General features: G+C 40.3%; 1 protein-coding gene across 1 annotated transcript in view; it reads right to left on the minus strand.

Annotated features, from left to right (window-relative positions):
* Positions 1–1,150: 1,150 nt before the first annotated feature.
* LOC120991576 (coiled-coil domain-containing protein 17-like) overlaps positions 1,151–17,616 on the minus strand; it is a 38,142-nt gene continuing 21,676 nt past the window's right edge. The window contains exons 8-13 of the mRNA XM_040420359.1: positions 12,020–12,201; positions 11,832–11,917; positions 8,132–8,341; positions 3,329–3,551; positions 2,573–2,683; positions 1,151–1,393 (exon numbers count right to left, since the gene is read on the minus strand). Coding sequence (XP_040276293.1) covers positions 1,253–1,393; positions 2,573–2,683; positions 3,329–3,551; positions 8,132–8,341; positions 11,832–11,917; positions 12,020–12,201 — 953 coding nt within the window. The 3' untranslated portion in view covers positions 1,151–1,252. The remainder of the gene's footprint in view (positions 1,394–2,572; positions 2,684–3,328; positions 3,552–8,131; positions 8,342–11,831; positions 11,918–12,019; positions 12,202–17,616) is intronic.

Consider the following 17,616-nt stretch of genomic DNA (forward strand, 5'->3'; position numbering starts at 1 on the left):
CCCTGCACAGCCGACAGCCGAGGACCAGGAAGTGGTGAGTACAGAGCGTTCACCACTTCCTGGTCTCTCGGTTCTAATGAGCGCTTCCATAATGGAAGCGCTCATTAGTATTCAACTGGGGGGTGGGCTGGTGGGTTCACTGGGCAGGCGGGCCCCCAGGCAAGTGGGGCCCCCGGGCAACTGCCCAGCGTGCCCATTCGAAAAGACGGCCCTGGGTTACAGCTCTCTAGGATGTACCATTCCTGAGATATTCCCAAAATATGACCTGCATTAGCCAATACAAGCCTGCAATTCTATCTCTTCCTATCCCAACTGCCATACACACGGTCACATGACCCTTATCAGCCAATAGAAGCTCGCAGGCCCTTAGTCTCCACATACACACAGTTTTACTCTAGGTTTCCATAACAACCCAGCCATTTTTCTTCACTGCTGTAGGTCATCTTTAGGCTAGGGCTACACAACGACATGTGTCGCACGACAATAAGTCGCACGACACAAAGGGCACAACTACACTGCTACATGTGTTGCGCAACATTGATGTCACACCAATGTCACGCGACAATTTTTATAATGATAGTCTATGGTGTTGCACTGCGACATGTGATCTTGGATGGATTTTATGCAACTGTCGTGTCACAGTTGCAGCATGTCACATGTCGCAGTGCGACACCATAGACTATCATTATAAAAATTGTTGAGACAAAATGTTGTCGTCGTGTAGCCCTAGCAATAAAGGGGCAGGGCGCTGTGGAGGTCACTGTTAAAGGGGCGGGCACTGTGGAGGTCACTGTTAAAGGGGCGGGCACTGTGGAGGTCACTGTTAAAGGGGCGGGCACTGTGGAGGTCACTGTTAAAGGGGCGGGGTGCTATAGCAGTCACTGTTAAAGGGGCGGGGTGTTATAGAGGTCACTGCTATGGGGGATACTGTCGATATCTTTTAACGACACACACAAACATTAAATAAAATAGATGAAATATACCCGTGCGAAGCCGGGTCCTTCTGCTAGTTGAAGTATAAAATTGCTATGATTATATTCGTTCCCCTCTTACACCGAGCACAGGATGAATTTTTTAAGCGACAAGTCTTTACTTCTTATCTTACAGCAAAGTATTAGAGAGTAAAAACTTCCATTTAGTTGATGTGGGTCTTTACACAAAATAACAAATTAAATTTAATACAAAAAAATACAATTTATTGGACAGGAAATCATTCTTTGAGGTCTCTGATTATCATAAATTCTGAATTCAGTCACTGCGTCATTATATTATTTCGCGAAGGGGGAGAATCCACATTGTCTCCGTACATAGGCTGCACATTTGGGAAAGGGTACTGGGATGAATAGTAGGGAGATGGAAGGACAAGCTCCTCTGGTTGGAAATATGCTGCTGTCTGTGGAATAAAACAACATTTATGATGTCAATTTTAGAAACAATAAATGAAAGTACATAGTTTATATTTGTTACATGTTTCTCATTTTTTCACTATAACTCTGAGGGTATGGTCAACTGAAAGATTTTATTCCACTGTTGAAACAGCTGTAGTTTTTCACCCACAGACCTGCTGTTGGATTAACCCATTGAATGGAGTTAAACCATGGACACCTGCCATGGCGTCCTTCCAGACAGAGACGTATCTTACCTTAGCACGGTTGCAACTTTTAACTGCCAGCAGAGTGGCCTCCCATGGAAAATAATGGGAGGCAGACACCATGCAGCTGGAACGCACGCCAAAATTCTGGTGGCAAGATCCTCCATGCGAACATATCCTAAATGCATTTTAATTGCCACATACTGATGACAATATTAGCACATAGGAATCAACTGGGTTTAACATCAATACCAAACTTGACTAAAGGGGTTTTCCGAGATTTTTTAGTTGATGACTTATCATTGCTCATGTAGCCTAGATGTAGCTCAGCCCTATTGAAGTGAATGGGGCTGAGCTGCGATACCACAATGTACGGCTCTGTGCTTGGTGAGCAGAGAGAAGGTCACAGGGCTACTGCAAGCACTGCTGCCTTCTCAAACAGCTGATCTGCAGGGGTCCCGGGTGTCGGAGTCCCACCAATCAGATACTGATGACCTAGTCAGGGGATAGATCATCAGTTAAAAAATCTTGGAAAACCCCCTTAATATATCATGTATTAGTCATCATTATGCAAGCTATTATATGTTTACCGTCACAGGCAAGCTATTCATTATTACATATAAATTGTGAAAACATAGTTTGCAAGAACTCTACACTTATCTTCAATTTTTCCAGAATTTCTCAACAATCAGTAGAAGTGGTTAGGAAGCAGACATCTGGATATTTTTGTATATAGATGATAGATTGATATTATATTTAAGATTGCGGAACAGCATGTATACATTATAGATCATTTTTATACAATTGTCTTGCAAGTTGTCTCGAAAACTTCCTATATAACATCATTGCTTTTATTTTTGTTAGCTATTAAATGGTTTCATACCTGCAAGACTCTTATTTTGTTTTTCGGAATGAGAGCGATAAAGCATTTTATACAATGGAAAATAATGGCAGATGCATGCACCTGTAAATAGGACTTACCAAAGGAGGATATTTATAGTACACAGAGTTATTAATGTCAATGGGGTAAGTGCTCTGTATATCCGCATCCCTCGCATTCACAAGTCGAATGAACAGTTCTGCATTTTCTAACTAAAAAGAGAAAACCAAAGTAAAAAAGCAGTATATAGCTCTATTGATGTAAATAGAAAATAGATTGAAGAGCTCATTATCATCATTAAAGGGGTTGTGACACTCCAGCAAATGGCATTTATCATGTAGAAAAAGTTAATACAAGGCACTCACTAATGTATTGTGATTCTCCATATTGTCTCCTTTGCAGGCTGGATTCATTTTTCCATCACATTATACACTGCTCGTATGCAGGGGTTATGGCCACTACTGCGGGGCAGATACAAGGTGGCCAGGATGGGAGCTGTTTCATATGTGTGCCTATGTGCACTCCCATGGTCCTATAGTGTTCAAGCACAACCATCAATGCTGGATTATAGGGTGGTCATAACCCCTTGAAACGAGCTGTGTATCATGTGATGGAAAAATGAATCCAGCCATCAAAGGAGGCAATATGGATAATCACAATACATTAGTAACTACCTTCTATTAACTTAGTCTACATGATAAATGCCATTTGCTGAAATGAGAGAGTTGCCTTAATTCACTGTTTCTCACTATATTATCCATATAGTATATGCATTCCTGCTCTCTGGTTGCATTTCAGATTATGACTTTACACATTGAAAGCGTATACATTATAATGGTATGTTATGTTGTATGTACCTGAGGCACTCCATTTAAAGCTCCTGTTGTCAGTGAAGGCTTAACAGGAAGGCTCCGAACAGGAACTTTCCACTGTCCGCTTATGACTCGGTTTTGATAGTCAAAAATGTCCACCTTCACCCATCCTCGAGGAATTAAGCGACTGACTTCATGTCCATACGGATCATATCCACCAGATGCTTGCAATTCAACTATTAGCGATATGTTTGGAGAAGGCCGTACCCTTAAATGAAATATTTAGCTCATCTTACTATTTATTCTGGATCTATGTAATGCACGTTTGAAATATTTATGTGGCATAGTATACACTGATGAACAAAAGGTAACAATGTTTCAAACTTTTGACTTTTAGGCTCAATATCTCATCATCCACTACAGCCTCGAACGTGAGACTACCATCATTTTATAGACAATCATCTTGGCTATCTCATACATAAATTGGACTTGCAACTATTTAGCATATGATTACTTATGCATATTCTTGTCATGTAACTGCATTGTTACTGTGTTGCTCCTAAAATTCTAAATTTTATTATTTTGCAAATCCACCTTTGGCTTTCAACACTACCTGAATCCTTCTGGGCATGCTCTCGATCAGATTCAAGCATGTGTCGACTGAAATCTGTTCCCAGGTCTTTTCTACACATTCCCAATGTTGGTGCATACTCTTCAACTCACTTGGGTACGAATAAAGCTTTTTCTTCAACTCTACCCACAAGTGTTTAATTGGGTTGAGGTCTGGGGACTGTGGGGGTCAATTCAGCACCGCTACTTTCTTGTCATTGAACCATTTCTTTGCCAATCCCAACATATATGCTTCGGGTCGTAGTCTTGCTGGAACAATATGTCATCCTTTTCATACACATAGTACTCGAGTGTACGAAGTAAGTCGTCCATTTGTCTTCCTCCCACGGGCGAGGAAGTGGGCAAGTACATACAAAGTCTTCCTCCCCCCCTTGTGGGGAGGACTGATAGGCAGCCACGCCCGCCTTAGGTCTTTGTTTGATTTAACTTTAACAATATGACAAAATAGGGACAAAATGAACTTCTCTCAAGCCTAGCCAACACTAGACCTTTCTAGATGATTCTCAAGATCATACACAAAGGCAGTACTTAGGATTTTCTCATGCATATCTAAGGTAATCTCAAAAATCCAAATCCACCCAACTTTCCTGGAGTCTAGTGAAAACTTTCTCCACACTCTCTGTCCTGATGACAATGTGACTGACTGATGATCTAAATACTTCCTCCTAGACTCACTTATCTTCACTATGCATTAAATCCTCAGCTCTACATTGGACTAAATTTTCCAAATCTCATAAATAATATGAGAAAACTCTCCATATTTTAACTACTTTTCTATAAAGCAGCATAAGTAAGTTCTCTGAATTGGGAATTCTATTCATCATGGCAAAATTGATGTTACTACTGGGTGCAATATATGTCATACATCATATAATGATGCAGATATCCCTACAATTTCACTCATACCTGAATAAGGACTTAGAATGGGTGCAATCTAGATTGAGTAGACTGGTCTGGAATATTTCTAGTAGGCATCATAGGGGCAATTACTGCAGATACCTTTTAAACTGATGGGACATACAATTGGGAAGGGTTATTTTCAGACATCACTGGATATAATCCAGTGTTGGAAACTATGATAGGATTGTGTCTTGTCTTTGAGATCCACAAACAAACAACATGTTACTCGCACACACACTCCCATCCCCCATAAGGAGGGGGGTTGATGTTGAAAGAGTTTTGGAGGGTGGGGGAGGGCTAGAGGGAGCAGAAGGCACAGTGGGTGGTGCTGATTAGCACATTCCAGTACATGGTGTAGAGGAGGGGCTGACAGAAAAAGCAATAGGTAGTCTTTGATGGACCACAAGACCCAGGATTACTTTTTTTTAAAGTTACAACAGATGTGGTGGGGGGGGGGAAGGGAATACCACATGGCAAACTCTTTGTTCTCTGTTCCCTACCACACCCAAATCCTCCATCTTACTATATCAATATTGTCCATTCTTCTCAATTTCTTTCTACTTTCCATCTACACACTTATCCACAAACTTTAGTTTAATCTATCTCCTACTGCATTTGCAATCTCTAGGGGGAATTTTTACACAAAACTGCATATTTACGGATAATACCGGAAATCGCTGCTACTTAGTATGACAGAATGCTTTCAACTTTTATTCCTAACTGAAACTTTTCCTTTCTTTTTCTCGCATCAACTGAGTCGCTGGTAATATCTCTTTTCACTCTGTCCTGTAACATTAGAATTTCCCATTATTGTAGTTACACGAAGATCAAACAATTGCTACTTATCAAACCCGCAAACTTAAGCGTAGTTGCAGAAAGATCAAACGGTATCCGATTACTATAAGTAATCGCCACCGAACCCACAAACTTAAGCGCAGTTGCACAAAGCTCAAATGATATAATAGTATTGAACCCACAATCTCTCAAAGTGAAGACCCCTAGTCAATTCACCGGGATACAAAATCTTAATAACTTCCAATTGCCTATGACAATTGGTGTTAACCCTTTTCTCCAGATTCTCGTCAGAATCTTGGCCTGGGATCCAATTCTACGTCACAGGATATCCGACTCAGCCGTCTAACAACTTCCGTTTAGTTCCAGCATGTTCTACCACACAAAGAAGGAATATTTCAACAGGTTCTTTCTAACAGACAGATCAGCTATAATTTGAACCCTTCTATCGCGATAACACCAATTCAACTCTTGAGAACCCACAAAAGCGGAAGTTACAGAGGAGATTCGTAAGAAATAAAGCTTTCTTACCTTGCCGGCATGTGATCGCGTCTGATGGTTCCGTTTAAGTCGCTCTCGTGGCGTTTGAATCGGAAGTTACGCAAGCTGTCTTCCCCACGCTCGGCGCCATTTTGTTGTCGCAATTCATGTGCTTCTCCTTCTTTGTGTGGTGCCAAATCAATTAGAAGAATAAGTATGTGTACACCATACTGCTTTATAATGAGACCAGGCACACTAGGTGGTTTCATGAAAGCAGTATGGTGTACACATACTTATTCTTCTAATTGATTTGGCACCACACAAAGAAGAAGGAGAAGCGCATGAATTGCGACAACAGATACTCACTTATAGCTCAGCATTCAGAGCACCATTGATCCGGTTCAGGTATCCAAAGCCTTTTGCTGTGACACAACCCCATACCATCAGGCTTTCTCCACCAAACTTGACAGTTCCTTCAATTTCTCGATCCATTAGCCCCCATTTCCCTTGTTTCTTCCAGACCCATTTACACCAATCAGTCTATTGACTTTCGTTTCATCACTCCAAATCACCCGTTTCCAATCTTCTACTGTCCTCTGTTCGTACTTTTTTGCAAAGTTGAGCCAACGCTTCTTATGAAGATATTGAAGTCGAGGTTTCTTTACCTTTTTTTGGGCCACCATTCCAGACTCGTGTAATGCACATCACACTGTGCTTGCATGGACATCTGTGATTTAACTATTAACTGCTATGTTAACTATTAACTGCTGTGTTTGTTGTGCCAGAACTGATAGACCTTTTGATGAGCCATCTTGTTGACTCTGATATTTTGTCTGGACGTCCACCTCTTAGCTTTGAAATGGATGGACGGACTTCATTTCATATTCTTCCAACTGTCATGACACTCACATGATATAGTTTGGAAATTTTCTTGGCTGAGATACTGCTATCGATGATGCTGTTTCACTTTTCTTAGAAAATCTTTTTCATGGCTGCTCCTGGATTTGAACCAGTGATCTATCGCTTGGAAATCAACCTAAAAACACACTGAGCTATTAGGGAATGTGCTCCACCACCAGGAGCAAAAAAGTAACAATGCAGTTACATGACAAGAATATGCATAACTAATCATATGCTAAATAGTTGCAAGTCCAATTTATGTATGAGATAGCCAAGATGATTGTCTATAATATGATGGTAGTCTCACTTTCGAAGCTGTAGTGGATGGTGAGATATGGAGTCTGAAAGTCAAATGTTCAAAGCATTGAAACCCTTTTGCTTGTCGTCAGTGTAGTTCTTGAGTTAACTGAACTGAGAAATATCTGAAATTAAAGTGATTGTGTCATGGAACAAGAAAGAACATGTATAAGGTTCAGGGTAGGATACTTCCTAGTGGAATCCGTACACCAGTACACAGCAGCCATGTCAGCGGTGTTATGAGTGTACAGATTCCAAAGAGATATATATACCTGAACTTCAAATGCGAATTTCACAAGGAAACTAAAATTAAAAAATAAATTAATGTATATTACAAAATTCTTTATCACATTTAGAATTGGTTTTAATAAAGTTTATGTGAAAGTTTAGGCACACTTTATAACTTTAATACATTTGGTCCTTGTACGGTCCAAAGAATCTATAGCCTTTCATAGGTGGTTTAACCCTCTGATTGCCGGAGAGAAGTGTGTGTGTTGGGATACCTATCAGCCTGGAAACTGAGTAGTTGGTGGCAGCAAGTTGTGTATCTGGGGTGTGTGGACTGTGTTGGGGTTTAATTTATGCTTAATTTGCAGCCTGAGTGGAAGGTGAGTTCAAAATTTAGTGTGCAAAAACAGATCAATCCCTTTCAGTCCCCACTCATATCATGTGCTGGGGAAGTGGATACATGACAGGGTCTGTCAGATGACAGATTCCCTTCTAGGTAATTTTGCATGATATATGGCCCATTGTGTTGAAACTCACTTTTTGAAAGTGAAGGGGACAAAAATTGTTTAGCTGCTTATTTATTCTGTACATTACAGAAAAAAATAATATAAAAATAAATACCTTGGAACAGCTTGCTTTGTAGACAGAATTGCTAAATTCAGTTTTTTTCCATCATAGAACTTGGATAGGCCAGCATCACAATACACTGGTGGAAGGGTAGAAGGATTTCCCATCTCCTGCCCCCCACTGCACAGACTGACAGCTAATCTGCATACTCGGTAAGATGGGTCAAGTCCAAGAAGATAGTCATAAAATATTACAAAGCCAGAACTGGAAGTCAAGGGGAAAAAAAATCAGGCAAGGAACAAAGTAGCAGGAATCCTAAAAACACACACAATTTTGAACTAAAACAGCATATGAATATTTGCACATTAGTTCCTTAAGTAAATATGTAATACACATTAAAGGGCATCTGTCAGCAGATTTGCACATATGAAAATGGCTGACCTGTTGCATGTGTACTTGGCAGATGAAAGCATCTGTGTTGGTCCCATTTTCATATGTGCCCACATTGCTAAGAAAAATGATGTTTTGATACATGCAAATGAGCCTCTAAGAGCAATGGGGGCATCTCCATTGCAGAGAGCTGAGGCCATAACTTCTAAAGGCTCATTTGCATATATTACAACTTCATTTTTCTCAGCAATGCGGGCACATATGAACATGGGACCAACACAGATGGCTTCAGCTGCCAAGCGCACATGCAACAGGTCAGTCATTTTCATAGGTACAAATCTGCTGACAGATGCCCTTTAAGACATTTATCAATGCAACTGCAGAAGGAGCTGAACTGAATTCCTCAGACATTGAGAAATTTGACACACTGCATTCAGGTTACATACTGGTGTACTACTTGGCACTGCACTGCCAGTGGTGTAGCTACCATAGAGGCAGACCACATAACTGCTATGGGACCCAGAGGGGGAGAGCCCTGCAATGATCTACTTATCCCGTTCCCAACATACTGTTGATTCACTGCCCTTTCCACCAGTCACCACCAGTGGTAGCATAGAGATTGCATAGAGATTCTACAGCTTTCTTTAATTTCAATAGTAACTTTATAAATTCCTATTCACTGAGCTCCCCCTAGTGGGGACTGCCAGCGGCCAGTTTTATAATGTATTGTGTAAAGGGAAGCAGGAGATTTATCCTGTAATAATATACTTATCTCAGTTGTCTAGTGTACAGACAGTGTATACACTGAGAACTAGTCTGTTCACAATGAACGCCATATTTATGAAGCACCTGTTCCACTTTATTTGACATGGAAGTCGGATAAAGTGGGTGAGGCTGAGTGTGCCTTTTTTTTTTTAAATTAAATATTGCTTCATCTTAATAATAAAAATTCTAAATTATAAACATTCTCAATTCATCAGCAATCTGGTTGTGCTTGATGCTCCATGTTGACTGAGAGTATTTGACCATACTAAGTTTTGCAATGGGGCCCAATGAAATGTGGGTACGTCCATATAAACTGTCATTAGTAAACATGTCCCACTATGTTGAGACTCAATTCTCGAGTGAGGAAGGGACATTGCATATTAACTCATGCATGTCTACATACCACATGCCTTAGGCCTCTTTCACACGGGCGTTGCGGGAAAATGTGCGGGTGCGTTACGGGAACACCCGCGATTTTTCCGCACGAGTGCAAAACATTGTAATGCGTTTTGCACTTGCTTGAGAAAAATCGCGCGTGTTTGGTACCCAAACCCGAACTTCTTCACAGAAGTTCGGGCTTGGGATCGGTGTTCTGTAGATAGTATTATTTTCCCTTATAACATGGTTATAAGGGAAAATAATAGCATTCTGAATACAGAATGCATAGTAAAACATCGCTGGAGGGGTTAAAAAAAAGATTTTTTTTTTTAAACTCACCTTAGTCCATTTGTTCGCGGCCCGGCATCTCCTTCTGGCTTCATCTGATCTCTGTGCAGCAACAGGACCTTTGGTGACGTCATTCCGGTCATCACATGATCCATCACCATGGTAAAAGATCATGTGACGTACCATGTGATAACCGGAGTGACGTCATCAAAGGTCCTGTAACTGTATTTAATGCTCACCACAGGTCCTATTCAACAAAGTAGACAGAAGAAGATGCCGGCTACTCGATCAAGTGGACTAACGTGAGTTAAATTTTTTAAAATTTTTTTTAACCCCTCCAGCGCTATTTTACTATGCATTCTGTATTCAGAATGTTATTATTTTCACTTATAACCATGTTATAAGGGAAAATAATAATGATCGGGTCCCCACCCCGATCGTCACCTAGCAACCGTGTGTGAAAATCGCACCGCATCCGCACTTGCTTGCGGATGCTTGCGATTTTCACGCAACCCCATTCACTTCTATGGGGCCTGCGTTGCGTGAAAAACGCACAAAGAGGAGCATGCTGCGATTTTCACGCAACGCACAAGTGATGCGTGAAAATCACCGCTCATGTGAACAGCCCCATAGAAATGAATGGGTCAGTATTCAGTGCGGGTGCAATGCATTCACCTCCCGCATCGCATCCGCGCGGAATACTCGATCGTGTGAAAGGGGCCTTAGAGTGTTTGACGCACATGTCCTGGGAAACTAGTGGTGCAGAGTGGCACATACTAAGTTTTGCTATGAGGGTCCTATGAGCTCTGTATACACCCTCTCAGCTAGTTAGATTTAGAATTATTTAACATAGAGATAGGTTTTAGAGACATGACAGGTGTCAGTGTGTCATTGCTTATCTTCGGCTGCATCAGGCACATTGGCAGCAATTTTATTGAGAGCTGCAGAATTTAAAGATACGGGCTGCCTCAGGGAGTCTGTTACAGCCATGATGTTAGTTAATGTATAAAGCTATACACCTCAATTTATTATGAATGAGAATCACCCCAATCTTTATCAAATAAATCACAATCTTTTATTATATTAATCCTGGAACTAATAGTGTGCCGCCTGATGCACCGGTGAGTATCACAGTTACTGATGTATATCGTAATGGACTCTTTCCAACTGACCATGTCCCATACTTTGCTGCTGCCACTACTACTACCACTATACAGCCGCACATCTTCTGACTTGTCCATCATGTCCCATACTGTGTTGCTGCCGCTACTACTACCCTTACACAGAGGCGCATCTCCTAACTTGTCTATCATGTCCCATACAGTGCTGTTGCTACTATTATTAGGAACTAGGGATAATTTTTTTGATGGCTTTTGTAAAAAGTGATTGCTTATCACTTTCCAGAATGATATATATATATTTTTTTAAATAACATCAAACCTGTTGCTACTCCCCAAAAACGGATTATCTTTGGACCGCTTATTAAAAACAAGCCATTGCTTCTACTAATAGCACTGTGTGTATAAAATCTGGCATCATTTTTTGATAATCTTTACCTTTTCAACATGTCCAAGCCCACCGCCCTTCCCATTTTCTGCTCCTCCGCTAATCTCCCAAGTTAGTAGAGCAGACAGTGGGGAAGGGCTGTGGACACTTTATAGGAATAAAAGTGCTTTACCTGGACATGGAATAAACACCCAGATGACAGATGTTATTACAACGTTCTGACGGCCATTGCTGGTAGTTATATTAGTGAAATTTATGTAATAGACTCCCTTTAATGACACAATCATATTTTATGCTCTATTGTGGACTGGCGCATAAGTAGTTTAATCGTAATAACAACATTTGTTTTAGCTTTTTGTCTCAAGTAGAAAGTCACAACGGTTCTCAAATGCTAAGTGCTGGTAATTACGGTACTTGGAATACTTACATTGGATCATATGGAGCAGGCTCTAATCCATGACTGAGATGTAAAAAATTTCGTCCAAGATTTGGAGAGTCAGGTTTGTTTATTTCCTGTAGGCAGTTTTAATAATTAATTGATTATTGGCCTGTTTACAGCTTTCTAATTAAAACTATTTTCAATCAACAAATTTTTAACAAAACAATGAAAATTACCATTGGATGAAGTATATCCAGCTGAGGTTTGGCTCGCTGAGTAACAGACGTTTTAATACGACGTTTTAGTTTTTGAATTTCTAGTTCTTGCTTTAACACTTCCAATTCTGCATTTAGAGTCTTTATATTTTGTTGGGTTTGTTCTTTTACAAACTTGGGGAAACGGACGGTCCTCTCAATTTCTGTTTTTGGAAAATCATGGTACATCAAAATGTAAATGGTCAAAGTAAAATCAAAACATACTTCCCATATGTACACTAAAATATTTTATCTTGCCTTACTCTTTTTTTCCAATATATTTTATTAAATTTCCACTGTTAGTACATAAATATCAAAATAAATAATATCCAAATCCATATCAATATCTTCATTAAACAATTATATGCAAACATAATTATATAACCCCAACCAACACAACAAAAGCGGAGAATAATATAGATGATGAACAATATTAAGTTGTACTAGTCTATAGTTTCCATTTCTAGTTACTTTATGTATGTTCTTAAGGACTTTAGACCATGTCACATTGTCTACTCTCTCAATATCTTTGTGCCATTTTACTACACTATTAAGCTACCTGCACACAACCGTATGTGTTTTGCGGTTCGCAAATTGCAGATCTGCAAAAAAAACAAAAATGGATGACATACGTATGCAATCCGTTTGTTTTTTTTGCGGATCCATTGTAACAATGCCTAAAACGGACAAGAATAGGACATAAAATTTTTTTTGCGGGGCTACGGAACGGACATAGTGATGAGGACAGCACTAAAAAGCTACAGTCACTAAACCACCACATGCACAAAATCACAAAAAGTTGCCTGGACATTCAGGCCTTTTTTGAGCCCGGTCATGAAAGGGTTATAGGAGTTTTCCAGGGCCTAGCATTGATTACCTACTGTTGGAGGCCCGATCCCCTGTACCACAAGTAAACAGCGGAAAGAAGTATTGTAAGCTTGCTGAGGTGTCATGATCCATTTTACTGCTCTCCACAGAGCAACACTATCTGTGTATGGCACTGCAGCTCAGGCCAGTTCAAGTAAAATAGGCTTAAAGGGGTTGTCCTATGAGTAATGTAAAAAATGAAAATCAGGCATCATATAGTACATGGCAATCTCTTTCTAACAAAGCTAGAACCAGCCCTGTACCTTACATGGATCTAGGGATTTCCCCATTCATTGCTCTGATAGATTTATGGTACAGTGGGATGCAAAAGTTTGGGCAACCTTGTTAATCGTCATGATTTTCCTGTATAAATCGTTGGTTGTTACGATAAAAAAATGTCAGTTAAATATATCATATAGGAGACACACACAGGGATATTTGAGAAGTGAAATGAAGTTTATTGGATTTACAGAAAGTGTGCTATAATTGTTTAAACAAAATTAGGCAGGTGCATAAATTTGGGCACCACAAAAAAGAAATGAAATCAATATTTAGTAGATCCTCCTTTTGCAGAAATTACAGCCTCTAAACGCTTCCTGTAGGTTCCAATGAGAGTCTGGATTCTGGTTGAAGGTATTTTGGACCATTCCTCTTTACAAAACATCTTTAGTTCATTCAGGTTTGATGGCTTCCGAGCATGGACAGCTCTCTTTAAGTCACACCACAGATTTTAAATTATATTCAGGTCTGGGGACTGAGATGGCCAATCCAGAACGTTGTACTTGTTCCTCTGCATAAATGCCTTAGTGGATTTTGAGTAGTGTTTAGGGTCGTTGTCTTGTTGAAAGATCCAGCCCCGGCGCAGCTTCAGCTTTGTCACTGATTCCTGGACATTGGTCTCCAGAATCTGCTGATACTGAGTGGAATCCATGCGTCCCTCAACTTTGACAAGATTCCCAATCCCTGCACTGGCCACATAGCCCCACAGCATGATGGAACCACCACCATATTTTACTGTAGGTAGCAGGTGTTTTTCTTGGAATGCTGTGTTCTTTTTCCTCCATGCATAACGCCCCTTGTTATGGCCAAATAACAAAATTTTAGTTTCATCAGTCCACAGCACCTTATTCCAAAATGAAGCTGGCTTGTCCAAATGTACTTTAGCCCACCTCAAGCGGCACTTTTTGTGCTGTGGGTGGAGAAAAGGCTTCCTCTGCATCACTCTCGCATACAGCATCTCCTTGTGTAAAGTGCGCCGAATGGTTGAACGATGCACAGTGACTCCATCTGCAGCAAGATGATGTTGTAGGTCTTTGGTGCTGGTCTGTGGGTTGACTCTGACTGTTCTCACCATTCGTCGCTTCTGTCTATCCGAGATTTTTCTTGGTCTGCCACTTCGAGCCTTAACTTGAACTGAGCCTGTGGTCTTCCATTTCCTCAATATGTTCCTAACTGTGGAAACAGAAGCTGAAATCTCTGAGACAGCTTTCTGTATCCTTCCCCTAAACCATGATGGTGAACAATCTTTGTCTTCAGGTCATTTGAGAGTTGTTTTGAGACCCCCATGTTGCTACTCTTCAGAGAAAATTAAAAGAGGAGGGAAACTTACAATTGACCCCCTTAAATACTCTTTCTCATAATTGGATTCACCTGTGTATGTAGGTCAGGGGTCACTGAGCTTACCAAGCCAATTTGAGTTCCAATAATTAGTTCTAAAGGTTTTGGAATCAATAAAATGACAACAGTGCCCAAATTTATGCACCTGCCTAATTTTGTTTAAACAATTATAGCACACTTTCTGTAAATCCAATAAACTTCATTTCCCTTCTCAAATATCACTGTGTGTGTCTCCTATATGATATACTTAACTGACATTTTTTATCGTAACAATCAACGATTTATACAGGAAAATCATGACGATTAACAAGGTTGCCCAAACTTTCGCATCCCACTGTATATCAAGCTGAAAGCTCAAGGGGAGTGTCTTTTCTGCTGCAGCTAAGGAGGCGTATCCATGCTCTCCCTATCACAGCTCAGGAGGCGTGTCTCAGTTCTCCCTATTACAGCTCAGGAGGCAGTTGAAGGATGACTAAGCATGTGCGACCTTCTCAGTGAGCCGGACAAAGAAATAAGAAAAAAACAAACAGCAGGTGGTGCTATACAGATGCATTTTATTGAATATCTCAGTGGCTATGGCAAATTTTAAATTATATACAATTACAAAAGAATTCATATCCAAGTGCTGGTTTGAAAACTGTAGAATATTTTTTGTGGGACAACCCCTTTAAGGATAGGCCATGACTGTTAAACCCTAGAAACTCCTTTAAAGAGAACCCGTCACCTCTTATGACATGTCGGTTAAGTAAACACTTGCATTTACAATAAAATAACAATTCTGGGGCATCTATTTTTCTAGATCTGTCTTGTAAAATTCCTCTATTATTCTTTCCTAAAAATGTATGAATAAATTGTCAACTGGCTGTTAATATTCCCCTTGTCCAAGAAGTGTGCCCATGCACAGCCTGACACGACACTGGCAGGACTGTTTGGACAGAATCTGACTATGTAGGGACACAACGTCAACTAGTTTTTAATTTATTCATACATTTCTAGTAGGAATAACAAACGGCTCAAAAATTGTTATATTATGGGAAATACAATTAATTACTAATCCAGAAGTGTCAGGATTTAAGTCCAAAGTAAAAGCTTGAAAAGGAGTAGAGGCTTTATAGCTTTATAACAAGTGAGCCATTGAACATAAGGTCTTTGAACAATATATGTGTAAATGATATGTTGGCTAGTGCTAATGTATGTAACATATCAAGCTAGTATTGTCAGTTATACAATCTAATATATTTCTTGGCCTGCAAAATGTATCTTTTGCACCTTTGTTTTATTTTTTTGTCACTTAGGAGAACCTAAAGTTGAATTAAACATGCAACCCATATTCTCTTGTAGCTAGGAGATGCCTCACCCATGTTTGTACGTACTATAACAACCTTTTCACTTATTGCACCACTCGTAATTTACATTCACATTAAAGTGCATTAATCTGCATTACTCACTGTGTGCAAATATTATATTGTGGTAGCAACATTAGAAGTTTTCATAATCTTTTTCATTTACACTACAAATATATTGGTCAATAGCCAAATGTAAATCTAAGCCACTTTGACAGGGACCAACTGTGATGGCTAGATGACAGGGCATCTCCAGAATGGCAGGTCTCGTGGAGTGTTCCCAGAATGGAGTGGCTAGTACTTAGTTAGTACTTACCAGAAAGGTGTACAAACGCACAGTGCATGACAACTCACTGCATATGGGACTGTGTGTAGCTGGAGACAACTTAGAATGCCCATGGTAACCCAGATCCACCATCAAAAGTGTCTGCAGTACAATGACTAAGTGAGCATCAGAAACGGTCCATGGAGTAATGACGGAAGGTACATAGCCTGGTCTGATGAATCTAATTTTCTCACATTATGTAGATGGGCAGATGTGTGTGTAGCTTACATGGGGAAGAGATGGCAAAAGGATGAATATGAGAGATATAAGTGCAGGACTCCAGTAAAAAAAAAACTGATGTCTTGACAGAACTGTCGCAAACCGAAGCAAACTGATCACAACTGATGCTCAAAATAAGAGGGGTCAGTTATTTTTCAATAACCGGACCAAAGAACGGAAAGCTAAATGCAAATGTGAAACAGCCCTTAAGTATGTTACTAAAACACATTTATTGTAATGGCTTTTGCCCAGTTGTTTTTTCAGTAAGGCCTGTTTCATATCTGCATTCACTATAATAGGAACCGGCAGAGATCCGGCCGCAACCCCCAGCTGCTCTGGGCCCCTGACTGCAGTACCACCAGTACTGTCCTGATGGAGCCCCTGCAATAAGATATAGGTTACCTGAACATTTGTACATGAAATTATATACCAATCTGCTCAGCTCCTTCTGCTCTACAAAATGATCCCAGTAGATTTAATTGCATTTTCATGGTGACAGATTCCCTTTAATCAATACTACTATATTACAGCACTACTACTTAGTTAAAGGGGTTGTCCAAGTTATGAAAAAGAAATATATAGCACTGTAAATCTTATGGGCAGCAATATAGAACTAAGCTAAGCAAGTTTTAGGCCAAAAATATATATTTCCTCATTTCCCTGGTTCTCTTCTGGCCCTTTGTTTACCTGCAATAACGACAATTTCTGCCCCTCCACCGGCTCTGCAAAGGGAGTGAGTACAAGTGCTGCCCTGAGTGACATATCTGCCTGCTGGGAGACTCAGCAGTATGTTGTATTTGTAGGACTACAATTCCCAGCTATACAATGACACTGCAGATACACACAGAATCTTCTCCCTACCTGTTCTTGTGCAATGCTCTGCAGAACTCCTCTGTCAGCATCTGTTCCCAGCATTTGTCTCCTCACGCCCTGCAGCTACTCAGTAAAGCATTCAACCCTGAGTCTGTGCAGCTGAAGGGGTTAAGAATACAGGGAGGGAGCAATAAGAAGCAGCCGGCAGTGCTGGGGGCCGTGGCCAGCACAGTGACGTCTCGTGTACAGGCACATATCTGCTCTCTCAGGCTTGTGCACGAAACATCATCAGCGCAGGGAGAGAAGCTGACATCACTGGTCATGTGACCCTCAGTGAAATCTAAGAAAGCAGCAACTGAAGATAAAGTAAGTGAATTGTAAAGTCCTTACATTTG

Source organism: Bufo bufo, chromosome 2 (assembly GCF_905171765.1).
Source record: "Bufo bufo chromosome 2, aBufBuf1.1, whole genome shotgun sequence".
NCBI lineage: Eukaryota > Metazoa > Chordata > Amphibia > Anura > Bufonidae > Bufo > Bufo bufo.